The sequence below is a fragment of the Silene latifolia genome, chromosome 6 (genome assembly GCF_048544455.1).
Source record: "Silene latifolia isolate original U9 population chromosome 6, ASM4854445v1, whole genome shotgun sequence".
NCBI lineage: Eukaryota > Viridiplantae > Streptophyta > Magnoliopsida > Caryophyllales > Caryophyllaceae > Silene > Silene latifolia.
The window spans coordinates 124,878,141-124,895,488 of NC_133531.1; the positions used below are offsets into that span (position 1 = coordinate 124,878,141).

At 39.0% G+C, this 17,348-nt stretch overlaps 1 protein-coding gene across 1 annotated transcript; it reads left to right on the forward strand.

The window, feature by feature from the left end:
* Positions 1–947: 947 nt before the first annotated feature.
* Positions 948–16,417, forward strand: LOC141658959 (E3 ubiquitin-protein ligase WAV3-like). The gene is made up of 3 exons (XM_074465675.1): positions 948–1,447; positions 2,061–4,861; positions 16,196–16,417. The coding sequence occupies exons 1-2, from the start codon at positions 995–997 to the stop codon at positions 2,511–2,513; spliced, it is 906 nt and encodes a 301-aa protein (XP_074321776.1). The 5' UTR covers positions 948–994; the 3' UTR covers positions 2,514–4,861; positions 16,196–16,417.
* Positions 16,418–17,348: the final 931 nt, after the last annotated feature.

Genomic DNA, 17,348 nt, shown 5'->3' on the forward strand with positions numbered 1-17,348 from the left:
CAAACGGCCAGAAATCAGGCTGATGCCAACGACTTCAACGGAGCTAAGAAAACTCTCGAAAACGTGAGGAAATCACTGGACAATGTTAACCGTGTGGCAGATACATTAATCAAGACATTGAAATATGAGGTGCAAGAGTTCTCGAGGTTGCTCATGGACCCCGAGTGTTATCTCAGAGAGGGTCGTGCATTCGCTCTTTCCTCTGAACTGTCTCATAACCTGCAAAGGTTTGCAGCGAGAGGGGACGCATCCCAGCTATTCGCACTCACCATACCTCTCGTCGCCCTGTTTGTCAACCAAGCCATAGAACTTGAGCAGAGCATTAGTATCAAAGTAAGCTCAAATTGTCTATTGTTTTCTGTATTTTTTTCCGGCTTTCCTTAATTCCAAGTAACTTTAAATCTAAAAGAACAAATCCTAATGGCCGATAATAATCATTTACTCAGGTAATTTTTCCCGGAGTAAATATGATGTCGGAGCCTAGGAGCTTAGATCTCTCGGCTGTGTGTGAAACATGATCATAACCAAGGGTTGGAGTTTAGAACTAGACTTATTCACGGATCATCTTATGCTTCGAGTCCAAGTTGGCTGAGATGGTTCATCCATCATGGTATCCCATTAATATAAGAGCATTATTGTTCATAGATATCAAACAAAATGGTGAGGACGTTGACGAACTATGACGACGAGCCAGTCCCTGTACCATCAGGTATTTTCACTCAATTGAATGCTTTATCATTAACTTTTTAAATTTTATTTTCTCAAATTTTGAAGTATAAAAAAAGTTAAGAGAGTTATTCACTTATATTACCAACTAAGTACTTATTCAACATTCACTTTTTTTTTCCCTAATAATTTTGACCATCTTTCTCAAAACATATGTATAGGGGCACCAACATCGGTTGGCCTAGGATCAGGAAAAATAGTGCAAAATATATTCAATAAGGCAGATGCGCCGTTAGAAAAGACTGACTATAGGTTGGTAGTGAAACTGATGGTGTTGGATAAGGAGGAGCAAAGATGTGGAGTTGATATAGTCGTGGTACTGGATTTGGGTGGTTTTATCCATGGCAAAAAATTGAAGAAGTTGAAAACATGGACGAACTTCTTTGTGAAGAAACTCAGCCCGATTGATCGTTTGTCAATAGTCACATTCTCAAAGAATGCGGGAAGGTTGTGCCCATTGACTAGAATGAACGAGTATGGAAAAGACAATGTTGAGTTGCTAATCAATAAGTTAAAAGGCGATGGTTACACAAATATCACAGCAGGCCTACAAACAGCCTTAAATATCTTGGCCCAACGTAGACAAAAGGCGGGACGTACATCAGCTGTCTTGCTTATGTCCGACGGGAAACTAACTAATGGATGTGATCACCCTTCTACTGTTGACGTCTCGGATGTTCCTGTTTACACTATTGGTCTCGGTAATGATCATGATAGCCAGGTGCGTATTGTCTAAGCATCCGGCATTGTTCATCTTCCATTCAATTTAGTCTTTTAATTATTGCACATTTTTCAGATTTTTTTTTTATTAATTGGGGTTAATTAGCGAAATAATTAAGGATTTAGGGTCGGTTTGAAACTATTTTGGCCCAATGGTTGCACGTCATCACTTATTATTTTTTTTTTCCAGTTTTTCTTCAAACCCGCTAATCTTCTTAGCGGCTTTACTATTTTTCATAACAGTCATTAAGCTTAAAAATTGATTCAAAATGTTAGGTAGGAAGCCGTCAAGAAAGTTGGCGGTTTTGCATTGTATCTTGACATTTTATAAGACTTGCAGTGTTCTTTGATAATTGTTAAGGGGTAAAGTACCCCGCCAAGTTCTTTAAACTTTACCAAAGCCGCTAGGTTTCTTAGCAGTTCTGTATAAAAATTGAAAAAAAAAAAAACAGAAAGTGATGACGTGGACCCATTGGGCCAAAATAGTTTCAAACCGACCCCAAATCCCTAATTATTTCGCTAATTAATCCCAATTAACCAAAAAATTCCATTTTTCACTGAAAAACATATGGCAACATGACGGAATTGACATTATTGTATTTCTTCCTATAAAGCTGCTTCAAGATATAGCAACCAGGAGCTACAAGGGAACTTATTCGATTGCAGATATGGAAGAATGGAATTTGAATATAGCATTTTCGTCATGTCAAGAGGGGCTCCTTAATGTGTTTGTACAAGACTTGCAGTTAACCATCACCCAACTCGGGTCAGATATCCAAGATGTGCGTGCAGGAAATTATAATCAGACTCGTGATAACGAATCTGTTACTATTTCATTTGGGAACGTCTACAACTATGAGAAATTTAGGACGACCGTGTTTCTTAGTCTTCCCGCTGTTAAAGAACAAACTGCAATTGATATCCTCAAAGTTGCCTTGTCCTATAGGTATGTACCTTCAATTTTACTTCCTCTATTTTACTGTAAACAATTCGAGTCAATTGTGCAAAATGCCTTATCTAATTGCTACTGCCTGCAGGCCAACCGGTGGGCGGGCTTTGTTAATTAAATATACACCTATAACGGTTACATAGACCCGCACGAGTTCACCGGTGACACTAGATGACCCAGTCGAGGTGGGCAACGAGATTGCACGTGGAGATACTGCTGCTGCAATGCAAACCGCCAGAAAACAGGCTGATGCCAACGACTTTGATGGAGCTAAAAAACTCTTGACAACATGGGGAAATCACTAGACACGTAATTTTTAACCGTGAGGCCGATAAATTAATCAAGTCATTAAAATATGAGGTGCAAGAGTTCTTGAAGTTGCTTACGGACCCAGAGACTTATCGCAGACAGGGCCGTGCATTCGCTCTGTCACTGAATCTGTCTCATAACCTCGCAAAGGTTTGCGGCCAGAGGGGACTCTTCCCAGATATACTCTGATAAAATATGTTGAAATTTTGGTAGCGGAATTGTAGTGAGCAGACATTCCCGATTCCCGAACATGGTTCTTCTTTATTATTATATTGAATTGTTTATTACTCCGTAGTTGCAATCATAAAGAGGGTTTTACTATAGCTAGTCAATCTGTAGCCCGATTAGCCTCTCTATATATGTGATCAATATGCACAACCCAACCGTCCAGAGCTATCAAATCCTTGCATCTCTGAACCAGCGAGCGAAGATTATATTACTCAATAATTGCTCGCTTCGGAAAAACTCCACACATGGGATATTGTCCATATGAACTAGAAGACGGGGATATGAAGCGACCGTGCACGCTCAGACGCTAATATAAAGGTCGAATTGTTCTATTAAGAAAATGAGGTCGATTAGGCGACCATGGCCCCAACTTTTTATAACACTACCTCCCTTCTCGAAAGAACAACCTGTATCTCGCCTATCTTCCGTTATAAGTGCGAAGTTGTTTGACATTGGATCACCAGCCAAAGTAAAATGTAAACCTTCTCTATACATTGTGGAAGGTGCTGGTAAATTGCGACAACTCGCTTCAGTAGCGTAGGGGTTAGCCAGGAATAGACTACCATCCGAATCAGTTTCGAATGCAACCCACCCTTTCGCCGACCCCACACACTTTGTGTTGAATGGAACGCTCCCATGTGCTATAGGACGGTCGATCTTGACAATTGATTTGTCAATTATATTCAAGTAGTAATTCAATTATTATTTTCCCCGTGTACATCTGTTCTCTAACACATCCCATGGTTTCTCGTACAAGGCACATTGGCAAAATAGTTTTATTTTTCGAAAACATTGGCACCATCACAAATTAAAACTCTGTAGAACATAAGAAATGAAACCATAAAAACACCAATTCAACCTTGATGCAATAACTAGCTAGAAATAATAAGGATGAAATCTAAAGGCAATACTGACTTTTTTATTTTCTTGCGAGGAATATTTTAATCAAACGTAAACAACTAGTTGAATTGAAAAACGTCAAGCAAAAGACGGAGGAGCAACCCAGTAAGCTTGAGGACGAATGTTGGCAAGATCCCCAAAAGAAAGAAATGGTGTTATACATTTTGTCTCCAAGTCATAGAAACCGAAATCATCAGCAACATACACACAATTCGACTTGAGCCCTGAGCATTCGCGAGTTGAGATGAAAAACGGCTCGCTATTTCTTCCTAAGAAGAGCGCCTTATCGCCTATGGACTCTACATGTTTCACCTTCCCGTCGCCCTTTAAATCAATCTCAAACAATTCAATGTCTTTAGTCTCGCATTGAACATCATCGCCTTTGGCTAAATGTCTAATGACGAGGAAAAGATTTGAATTATGTTCTTCGGTAACCACCAGGAATTTCTCGACTTTATGGTTCCATGAATCCTCAAATAATTCATCATATTTTGTGATAACTTTCGGATCCATAAACAAAGACAACTCACAGCTTTTCTTCACGTTATTATCATCCTCTAAAGGATACCACAATTTAATTTGGAGATTTCCAGAGTTCTCCAAGTGTAATTCGTACACAGTGTTCACCTTCCTGTTGTACGCCACCCGAGATATCGAATTTACTCGGCCTAATTGTTTCTGCCATCCGTTGGCGTTACCAATTTGAACACCATGGCCCCAACTTTTTCCAGTATCACCTTCCGTTATAAGTGCAAAGTTGTTTGACATTGGATCACCAGCCAAAGTAAAATGTAACCCTTCTCTATACATTGTGGAAGGTGCTGGTAAATTGCGACAACTCGCTTCAGTAGCGTAGGGGTTAGCCAGGAATAGACTACCATCCGAATCAGTTTCGAATGCAACCCACCCTTTAGCCGACCCCACACACTTTGTGTTGAATGGAACGCTCCCATGTGCCAACGGACGGTCAATCTTGACAATTGATTTGTCAATTATATTCAAGTAGTTATCAGATGGACCATTCGGACCGTCTTTGTTGAGTTTATGGATTCAAGTACCTAAGAGGGGGAGGGGGTGAATTAGGTACCCTTTTTAAAATTTTAACTTCAACTTTATTGGATTAAAGTAAGTTAAGTGAACAAAGGGGACTTGAAGATACTTTGAATAATATTGAAAGATTGAACAAGTATCACAATGAATGTTTGCTGAGGTATGAAAGCAACAATCGTTCTGACTGTATCTATTTGTCTCAGTTTGTGGAGTATTACTGCAGACCAAATACGACAGTATGATGAACTGTTGCTTCTGAGTTTGAGCGAAACAAAACAGACAAACAAAGTAAATAAACAGCGGAAATAAAGTGATAAGCAATGAACACGAGATTTTTGAATTGGTTCGGCAAATACTAAAGTGCCTACGTCCAATCTACCTTTTTATTACTTTCCTTTAGTGATCTACTCCGACAACTAAAAGACCCTTGTAATAAAAGACGCCAACCTACTCCGGTTGCAAAGCTAGTACAAGAACTACTCCGTTCTATGACAAGCTAACTCGCAATCTACTCCGATTGCCAACTCACAACCTACTCCGGTTGTCAAGAGTAAAAGACTACTCCGTCCTAAACTCTTCTAACACACTTAAAATGTAAAGGATCAAGTTTCCACTAACACATTCTTAACAAAGAATAGAGGTGGACAACTTTTACAAGATCAACACTTTTAAGCAAGAGAGTTTAGTATATAAAAGCAACAGTAGCCACGACTGTAGAAACTGAAAGACACTTGAAGACTTTTGAACGGTTTTGCAAAGACACGGTTTTAAACTCTTAAAACAATTTGCAAAGTTTGGAAAAATTAAATCAGAAAAGTCTTGGGGATTTATGAAGATAGGACACGGTATTTATAGAGGAGGTAGTGAAGGGGGTTGCTAGGGTTTTGAAGGGTCAAAGGTTTTGCATGTGAGGAGCAATAGTAACCATTCAAAAGCTTGCACCAAAAGGGAGTCTTTTGCATAGGTAAGAATAGAGAAAGAAGGATTGAAGAATAACCTTAAATGCTCATGCAAAATCAGAAAACAAAGAATGAAAGACAAGTCACAAGAGACAAGTTATCACCAAAATGGCAAAAAGCAACTTTTGTTTTCTTACAAACCAAGGGATTGAATTTGCACAAAGAGGAAACATTTTGAATAATTCAAACCACTCTTCATTGGATACTACCTCCTTAATAAAATCAGATTTTTATCTTTGAAAATAAGAGACACGAGAAAGCATTTGAAAGATAAAAAAGATCTTCAAGTTTTTACGAGTCATGGCAAAGTCCACTCAGCTGTTTGCTTGTTAAAGCAACAGTCATCTGGACTGTTTCTATTACTCTACTATACTTAACTTTCTCACTTGTACATTAGATGACACACGACTAATTACAATGGAATGATTAACAACTTCAACACTTCTTAATCCAAGCTTGATTACATCATTAATCCTGAAAAGGTAAACTAAGATAATACAAATCAAATGGGCATGTTATCATCAACATAAGGAACCCAACAAATTCCCCCTTTGATGATGACAAGCCCCAAACGAATGTAAGAGCAATGTAAACACTTTAATTCAAGATTTTAGCAAGCAAGATCAAATGATAGAGAAGGGACAATATTACCTTACCAAGGGCAAAAGCTAGAATCAAACTATCATGACAATTTTACATTGCCCCAAACAAGAATCAAGCTAAGAAGGTTAAACAAGCCATTAGTTTAATCAATAAGCAAAGAGATTTAAAGCATGAGTTTACCTTTTCCCCCTCTTGACATCATCAACAGGATAGAGATGTCACAAGCATTAGAGTGCAAATAGTCATAAGAAAACACAAAAAGACACATGGAAGTGTGACAAGGTAACAAAGTCAACACAAACAAGGATTAAGCATAAGCTAACCAAAGTTCAACATAGCTAAACAAAGTTTAACATACACCACCAAATGTTCAAAATAACAAGCAAGAAAATAAGTCTTAGAGAGGCACAACCAAGATGGAACAAAATAAGGGGGTACGGGTAAGGATAAATAGGCCGAGAGGATATGGAAAAGCTAAGGAGAGGAGGCTTGTTCACCATCCGAGCCACTACCCAACGGATCATCATCCACGATAGCATCTTCACCAACCTCTTTAGTGGACACAAGGGTGGAAATAATATCCACCTCACCACGGATGAGGTCCAAAGAGGAAGCAAGGGTCGAGATTGCTAAGTCCTTTTGACGAGCATCTTCCCTAATCCACGCACCCAACTCAGCCACGGCATTGAGTACATCCCGCATATTACCCGTATTCCCTTGACTCGATGACCCAACTTCCGGGTCCTTCTTAATTTTCACAGAAATTAACTCATCATTCTCAATTTTGATCAACATCTTCCCCATTTGCCCATCACTCATAGTATCACACATATCCAATGAACCCAAGCTAGTGTTTACCAACACCCCTTGTGCTTTGAGCACAACCGACAACCACATGCTATAGGGTAGGTAAATCACATGAGTAGAAGGTCGACGAAGCTTGGTCGAAATAAGATGAAAACGTTTGAACATTAACCCGACTAGGTTCACCTTCTTATGAGTAGCTATGTGATAGATTAAATATTGTAAAGCAATGGTTAGTTTTCCTCTATCACCCGACGGGTAAATTGACCTACAAAGCATATTGAAGATAATTCGAAGAGGAGGTGGGATTTGGGTGTTGCTCACGGGTCCGGGGGAGACAATTTTGGGACAAACGGTTTGAGCAATGCTAAGAGGGGAGGCATATGGTAAGGCTACCCAAGTTTCAGAGGGGAGTTGGTCATAACCTCCGATTTGGAATATTAAGAGCATTGGCAAAATCGAGTTGAGTCGGTCTTAGAGGCTTACCGTTCACCTTAGTCAGTAACAAATTCACGGATTTATCAACCCGCACCGTTGCAAAGAATTGAATCACTTCGCTCACAAATACCGGCTCACGCATTTCCAACAACTTCTCCCAACCTTGAGCTAAAACCATGTCACGGACAGAGTGGAAAGCCGGTGGCTCGAACCAGTTTTGATTATACACCCGAGGAGAGTGAATTGCTTTAATATTCATCAACCTTTCACAATTTTTGTAAATGGAAGTAGGGAGGTCGAGACTCTCAAGGTGAGCCCAAACCATGGCTAGATCCCACTTCGAGGTTAGGGAGACCGGATCCGAAGGAGCAAGGTAAACAAGCTTTTTCTTTGAAGGTTTCGATTTTTTCTGGGTAGGTTCATTCGGATTTTCAATTGGGATATCATCAATGGGATTGTCAATGTTACTTTGTTCAACATTTTCTGAGATTGGGGGTAATTGAGAGGAGGAGGCTTTTTCTTTTCTCTTGTTGTTCTTTTTCGACGGAGTCGAATCGGGCTCACGGATTTCGATGGATTATCATTCAAGTCAAATTCGGTTTCATCTTCAACATCTTCAACCATAACAGTAACCGGTTCAGAGGAGGAGCTCGGAGTAGTGGAGCTTTTCTTCCGACCACCACGAGTGCGTCTTCCTACCATTGAGGCGATGGGAGTGTTGTCGGATGATGGTGGATCAGTGGGTTTTGGTGATGGTTGAGGGCTAGGTGGATCTGGGTTTGTTGAAGTCGGGTTTGAGGTTTGTGGAGGAAAGGCGTAAGAAGTTTTGACGGGGAGGCATGGTTGGAGTTGGTGATGTCGGTGGGTTGGATGTGACAGGTAGGGAGGTAATTTTTGTGGGTTTAAAGGGTGTGTTAAATGATGTTTTTACCATGGTGGGTTAGGATAGGTGATATGAGGAAGTTGTGGATTTGGGAGATGAAGGGTTAATGGGTTTAGGTAGTTTGGACGGGTAGGGATAGGTAGGAGTGTTGGGGTAGTTAATGGCCCATTTAATGAGGTAAGTGAGGTAGTTGGCCCATCTAGACAAATTCAATCACTCGAAATAAAAACGCAAGGTAGCATATAATAAACGTAAATTTAGATATGAGGTTGAGTGATTACCGACTCACAAATACGGTGTCAATTTTTGGTCCAAACATGATGTCAATGCACTTAGAACACTTAATAACATATATCCAATTTTAATTTAATCAATTAAGGAATTTTGTAAAACTCATACTAAAAATCACAAGCTATTAATTAACCCAATTTCAAGTCTAAATTTCTCAAAATGTTCTCTTGCAAGTGGCTTAGTAAAAATATCGGCAATTTGATTTTCGGTTTTGCAAAAGATAAGTTTAATATGTCCTTTTTCCACATGATCACGAATAAAATGGTGACGAATATCAATATGCTTGGTTTTAGAGTGTTGAATAGGATTTTTGGAAATATTTATTGCACTCGTATTATCACACATTAAAGGAATGGAGTCAAAAATAATACCAAAATCCAAGAGTTGTTGTTTTACCCAAAGGAGTTGAGAACAACAATGTGCCGCGCTAACGTACTCACTTTCGGCCGTAGAAAGAGCTACCGTGTTTTGTTTCTTTGAGGCCCAAGAAGTCAAGCAAGGACCCAAGAACGTTGCAATTCCGGAGGTACTCTTTCTATCCACCGTGCACCCCGCATAGTCCGCATCCGAAAAGCCTATAAGATCAAAAGGACAATATAAGTACCATAGGTAAAGATTTTGTGTTCCAATCAAATACCGAAGAATTCGTTTAACGGCTTTGAAATGTGATTCTTTCGGATTTGCTTGGAACCTAGCACATAAGCATACACTAAAGAGAATGTCGGGACGACTTGCGGTCAAGTAAAGAAGTGAGCCTATCATACCTCTATACACCTTATCACTAACATTCTTACCGAGTTCATCTTTGTCCAATTTGGACCCGGCTACCATAGGTGTATCATGAGGCTTACCATTAGTCATCCCAAATTTCTTAAGCATTTCTTTGATATACTTTTGTTGATGGATCATGATTCCATCCTTTGATTGCTTAATTTGGAGCCCAAGGAAGAATCCTAGCTCACCCATCATGCTCATTTCAAACTCCGATTTCATTAGTTCGAAAAATATAAGTAAAGGAGTTCATTTGTTGCACCAAATATAATGTCATCAACATATACTTGTACAACCAACAGTTCGTCTGACTGTTGCTTCAAGAACAATGTTTTGTCAACGGAGCCTCTTTTAAAACCATTTTCAATAAGGAATTTAGACAATCTATCATACCAACATCTTGGTGCTTGTTTTAAACCATAAAGAGCTTTGTCTAATTTAAAAACATGGTTAGGCAAATCATTGTTCTCAAAACCCGGTGGTTGCTCTACAAAGACATCTTCTTCCAAATATCCATTTAAGAAAGCGGTTTTGACATCCATTTGGAAGAGTTTAATACCTTTGTGAGCCGCAAAAGCTATAAGCAATCGTATGGCCTCAAGTCTAGCTACCGGTGCATAGGTTTCATCGTAATCAATACCCTCTTGTTGGTTATAGCCTTGCACCACTAGTCTAGCCTTGTTCCTTACGATTTCACCTGAGTCATCAAGCTTGTTGCGAAAGACCCACCTAGTACCAATGGCCAGTGCGATTAGGCGGTCTAGGGACTAGGTGCCATACCTCATTTCTTTTGAATTGATTGAGCTCATCTTGCATGGCAAGCACCCAATCTGCATCAGTCAAGGCGACTGTTACATTTGAAGGCTCAATTTGAGATAGGAAGGCATTATGGGCACAATACTCATTGAGGTGAGCGAGATGGTTGACGGATGATCTTGTTCGAATTCCCGAGTTGAGATCACTTGTGAGATTAGTGAGTGGATGAGAGCTTTGATGTTTCCACTTCTTTGGAACAAAGGTTTCTTGTTCCCCCTCAGCTGCATCAGTCACAGTGACTGTTTCCATTGGCCTGGAAGGTTCTTCATCCTCACTGTTTTGGTTTTCTTGATTCGGAGGTAGAAGCAACGATCGTTGGGTCCGTTGCTTCCAGAGAGGAATCGAAGTACTACGTGTTCCCCCGAGTTCTGCTCTCCTTTGATGGCGACAGTCTGTCTACGTATCATTGCAATTCAGTCTTTGGGAGCTTCTTCATCCGTGAACACGAAGTCTTTTTGAACAAGACCAATCTCAAATTCATCATCCTCATCCTCATCATCATCATCCATGTTTTGTACCTGTCCAAGCACACTAGATTCATCAAAAATGACATGGATGCTTTCTTCAATTAACAAGGTTCGTTTATTGTAAACTTTATAGGCCTTGCTATGATCGGAGTACCCAATAAATACTCCTTCATCACTTCGTGGATCGAACTTACCCAAATTGTTTTTACCATTGTTGTGAACAAAACATTTGCTTCCAAAACATCTAAAATATGAAATATTGGGTTTTCTTCCACGTAATGATTCATAGGGAGTTTTATTTAAAATACTTCTTATCATGACACGATTATAAATGTAGCAAGCGGTATTTACCGCTTCGGCCCAAAAGTTCTTAGGCAACTTACTAGTTAATAACATTGTTCTAGCCATTCCTTCAAGGGTTCTATTCATCCTTTCAACCACACCATTTTGTTGTGGGGTTCTAGGAGCCGAGAAGTTATGGTCTACACCATTGTCATCACAATAAGCACCAAATGATGAGTTTTCGAATTCGGTTCCATGATCGGTTCTCATTGAAACAAGTTTTAAACCAAGTTTATTTTGAATTTTTCTTAGCCAAATTAGAAACTCATCAAATGTCTCATCCTTAGAGCTTAGGAAGAGTGCCCAAACAAACCTAGAGTAATCATCAACAATGACACACACATAACGACTACCACCTCTACTTCTAGTTCTCATTGGTCCACACAAGTCGATATGTAAAAGTTGCAAAGGTTGAGATGTACTCATAATTCTTTTGGATTTGAAGGAACTTTTAACATGTTTACCCCTAGCACATTCATCACATACTTTATCAATTTCAAATTTTATATTTGGAATGCCTTCAACCAAATCAAGTCTTTTAAGGGTATTAAGAGTTTTTGTACTAACATGACCAAACCTTTTATGCCATAACCAAGGATCATTGTTCATTACACTCATGCAAGACATGGTGTGACCGGATAGAGAGTTCAAATTAGTTAAGTAAACATCTTTGACACGTCTTCCTTCGAGTATTAGTTCATTAGTAGTGGCATCAAAAATTCGACACATATTAGCATGAAATTCAACAACATTACCCTTATCACAAAGTTGAGATATACTAAGGAGATTATGTTTCAAACCTTTGACAAGCCGCACATTGTCGACACAAAGTAAGGATGACTTACCAACTTTTCCAATACCAATTACTTCACCTTTCTTGTTGTCACCAAACCTTACCGTGCCACCATCATACGCTTTAAGTGAGAGGAATGGGCTTCTATCACCCGTCATGTGACGAGAACATCCACTATCCAAGTACCAATTGCGGCCGCCTCTCACCAAGCCCTACACAAGATTAGTTTTTGAGTTTAGGAACCCAAATGAATTTGGGTCCCTTTTTGTGATCAACATAACTTGTGGTGTCTTTCTTAATGTTCATTTCATTTAATGCTTTGGTGTTCTTGTCAATGTCATCAAATCGTTTTGAACATCCATTAAAAACATGACCATTGTCACCACAATAATTGCAAATGATGTATTCGGGAAGACCTACATACTTCCTTCCTCTAAAATCGTTTTTAGGCTTCGGATGCAACGATCGATCTGTTCCATTTGAACCCCAAACCGCCAGAGTTTTATCGCATTTCTCGGTTTGATTCGTGAGGAAGTTTAACACGGTTTGACTTCCTTCCCATTTTTCAGTGATGTTCTTAGCATTAACAAGCTCATTGGTCAAGTCATGGACACGTGAAAGAAGATGCAAATTCTTTTCTTTTTCTCTTTTGAGTTCATCATTGTTGACACTTTCAATGGACAATCTTTTCTCAACAATGAAGTCATGGGTGTGATTGTTGAGTTTAGACACGAGATAAATGATTCTTTCTTTGGACTCTTCATACTTAGATGTCATCTTGTCGAGTCTTTGGTTTAGATCAACGATTTCATCGGATCTAAGATGAGGAGAAGAGCTAGAAGAGCTACATTCGGGCATACCCTTTTGAAAGAAGGTAAGCCTTTCATGGAGGTCTTCTATTTCATTCTTGAGACAAACAACCTCACTCTTAAGACACTCATTTTCATTTTCCAACCATTCACCTTTTCTTTTAAACTTGTCTAAATCGTGGTGAAGGAAACACAGTCTTAGAGACTGTTTCTCTTAAGTCTACAACTTCAACAACAAGGTCATAGATCTCATTTTCAAGATCGTCTTTGTCCTTCAAAAGATCATCACGTTCCTTGGTTAGAGAGGAAACTTGCATCACCAAGGTAGTGTTGACATTTTCAAGGTCGGAGACGTCCGTGGGTGTCGACCTAAGACGCTCTAGTTCTTTAGTCAAATGCTTGTTTAACTTGTTGACTCTTTTGACTTCATTATATGCCTCGAAGTGACAAGAATGTGATCTGTTGCTTTTAGTTCATTTTTGATTAAAATTCTCTTGAGCAATTTCCTCAATCTCATTTTGCATTATATCAAGCTTATTAGTTTGAGACCGACACTTATCAAGAAGTTGATCAAGAAGCTTACATACTTTCTCTTTGGAGTAAGTTCTAGCCTTGGCCTTTAGATTGTTTACCTCGTTGTCGGAATCGGAGTCGGAATCGTCGGGGTTAGCCATGAGGCATCTTAAGTGTTCAAGTTTTGAGGTTTTTGAGACTTTTTCTTTACCATGATTTGCAAGACACATTTTAGCCTCAAGTTCCTCCTCGATGAGTTCCTCATCTTCCTCGTAGTCGGACATTCCCCATATAGCACTCATGACTCTATGTTTATAGTCTTTTTTAACCTTTTCTCTTCTTTCCTTAGATTTGATTTCCTCCCACTTGGGACATTCTTTAATTTGATGAGTTTTATCACCACATTTAAAGCATCCCATGGTGGAAGTAGGTCGTCTCTTAGGAAAGCGTTTTTTAGAGTAATTATTAGTGAACTTTTTGTTACCTTGGCCATTGACCAACCCGGCTAAGTTTCTTGTGAACATAGCAAACTCGTCTTCCTCCTCATCTTCTTCATCACTTGGAGAAGATGTGAGGGCGAGACTCTTTCCTTTTGATGACTCACTAGAATGCTTATCGAGATTGAACTCGTGAGCCATTAGTGATCCCATTAGTTCATGAAGAGATAGGGTTGACAAGTCTTTAGCTTCCTCTATGGCGGTGACTTTAGGTTGCCATTTAGGGGTTAGACTACGAAGGATTTTTTGAATGATGTCCTCGGACTCGAAATTCCTTCCTAGACTTTGAAGCTCATTAATAATACAAGAAAAACGAGAAGAAAAATTATTTAAAGACTCGTCCTTTGACATCCTAAACATTTCATATTGTTGCATGAGAAGATCAATACGGTGTTTTCTTACTTGGGACGTCCCTTCATAAGCAAGTACAAGGGAATCCCAAATAGATTTTGCCGTAGGACACCCGGAGATTCGACTAACTTCCCCCTCACCAACACAACGTTGAAGAATCGACATTGCTTTGGAATTCTTTTCGGCAAGCTTGAAGTCGTTCTCATTGTAATTTCTTTCCTCTTTTGTCTTGGTGAAACCGTTAAGAATATCGGTTTCCTCAATGGCAAGAGGTCCATTTTGGATGATGTTCCAACATTGATAATCGATACTTTTGATGTAATGTTCCATTTTGAGTTTCCACCAACCAAAATTCGAACCGGTAAAGACCGGGATCTTGGAGTGTTTCTCGGAATCCATTACCCACGAATCAAACTCTAAGGGGATTAGCCTCTATCAAGAGCACGAGGCTCTGATACCAATTGTTGAGTTTATGGATTCAAGTACCTAAGAGGGGGAGGGGGTGAATTAGGTACCCTTTTTAAAATTTTAACTTCAACTTTATTGGATTAAAGTAAGTTAAGTGAACAAAGGGGACTTGAAGATACTTTGAATAATATTGAAAGATTGAACAAGTATCACAATGAATGTTTGCTGAGGTATGAAAGCAACAATCGTTCTGACTGTATCTATTTGTCTCGGTTTGTGGAGTATTCACGGACCAAAACGACAGTATGATGAACTGCTTATTTCCGAGTTTGAGCGAAACAAAACAGACAAACAAAGTAAATAAACAGCGGAAATAAAGTGATAAGCAATGAACACGAGATTTTTGAATTGGTTCGGCAAATACTAAAGTGCCTACGTCCAATCTACCTTTTTATTACTTTCCTTTAGTGATCTACTCCGACAACTAAAAGACCCTTGTAATAAAAGACGCCAACCTACTCCGGTTGCAAAGCTAGTACAAGAACTACTCCGTTCTATGACAAGCTAACTCGCAATCTACTCCGATTGCCAACTCACAACCTACTAGGTTGTCAAGAGTAAAAGACTACTCCGTCCTAAACTCTTCTAACACACTTAAAATGTAAAGGATCAAGTTTCCACTAACACATTCTTAACAAAGAATAGAGGTGGACAACTTTTACAAGATCAACACTTTTAAGCAAGAGAGTTTAGTATATAAAAGCAACAGTAGCCACGACTGTAGAAACTGAAAGACACTTGAAGACTTTTGAACGGTTTTGCAAAGACACGGTTTTAAACTCTTAAAACAATTTGCAAAGTTTGGAAAAATTAAATCAGAAAAGTCTTGGGGATTTATGAAGATAGGACACGGTATTTATAGAGGAGGTAGTGAAGGGGGTTGCTAGGGTTTTGAAGGGTCAAAGGTTTTGCATGTGAGGAGCAATAGTAACCATTCAAAAGCTTGCACCAAAAGGGAGTCTTTTGCATAGGTAAGAATAGAGAAAGAAGGATTGAAGAATAACCTTAAATGCTCATGCAAAATCAGAAAACAAAGAATGAAAGACAAGTCACAAGAGACAAGTTATCACCAAAATGGCAAAAAGCAACTTTTGTTTTCTTACAAACCAAGGGATTGAATTTGCACAAAGAGGAAACATTTTGAATAATTCAAACCACTCTTCATTGGATACTACCTCCTTAATAAAATCAGATTTTTATCTTTGAAAATAAGAGACACGAGAAAGCATTTGAAAGATAAAAAAGATCTTCAAGTTTTTACGAGTCATGGCAAAGTCCACTCATTTTGTTTGCTTGTTAAAGCAACGTCATCCTGGATATTTCTATTACTCTACTATACTTAACTTTCTCACTTGTACATTAGATGACACACGACTAATTACAATGGAATGATTAACAACTTCAACACTTCTTAATCCAAGCTTGATTACATCATTAATCCTGAAAAGGTAAACTAAGATAATACAAATCAAATGGGCATGTTATCATCAACATAAGGAACCCAACAGTCTTTAACATCAGGGGGAAGCATTAGCCATGGTGTTGATAAAATTGGCAATGATGACTTGTACAAGTTCTTTGAAATTATTGATGATGATGAAAATTGTCGATACGGTTTTAATTTGTGTAGAGAATAATTGATAATCTTGCGTAGAGCCATGATGAAGTAGATTTTTTTTTTGTTACAGTTTTAGGGCAAGCGATAAATAGGTTAATAGGGTCGAGTCTAGGTTATTTTGGCCTTTTGCTTTAGATATGGAACGAGATAATATAATTTAGAATATATATTTTCTAGCAATATCTCAAAATTTCTAAATCTTCTCAAAAAAATCTCTCATTGAAAAAATTTAGAATACAGCCGGCGCAAACGTCGTACAATGGCAGGCATTGCTTTTGCGCGAAGAGCACTAAATCATATTACCCCAATGACCCGTACCACCATGAAATCTGCCACGAGACGGTACTCGATATTATTACCACCACGGAGACACCATGGCTACGGGTACCGATCGATACGAGTGAGTCATTGTTTGTTGACTTTGAGAATTTCTACAACATCGTAGACAAGAGACTTGTCAAACTTGATAGAATGAATGCATACAGTATCGATTGTAACATATTATGCGTTGGATCAAGTCGCGGGTCACTCGCATTTGTCTGTCAAAGTGGAAGGATGTATAGTGGGTATCCTCATGCAGGCGGAGGAATGAAGGGCGATATCTATGGTGACCGAGAGTTTGACGATGACAAGTACCACATCGACAAATCTAATCATGGTCTTCACTCGTTGACCCGATTCTACATTAAACTCGACAGTAAACGCTACGGTCTTGAAACAGTTCTTTGCTATCCGAGGTATCACCCTGAAAATCCAACCCCTAAGAACTACCATGATTTTTATGTTCAATGGCCATATAGTTGCCCTGGAGAATGGACTAGATACCCTAACCTATTCCACAAGGACGATCCACCTATCGTATATTGTCAGAAGACTAAAACGGTTTATAAGCTTTCCTGTTATGGTAATGAACATGGTCCATGGGTTGTTGAACTATGGGATATGTGTATGTCTGAAGAACGTATCAACGTCACTTCTCGAATTAATGTAGTGTTCGATTCTAGTTATGAGATTGGGACCTTTGAGAGGGAGTTGAGAGCGCT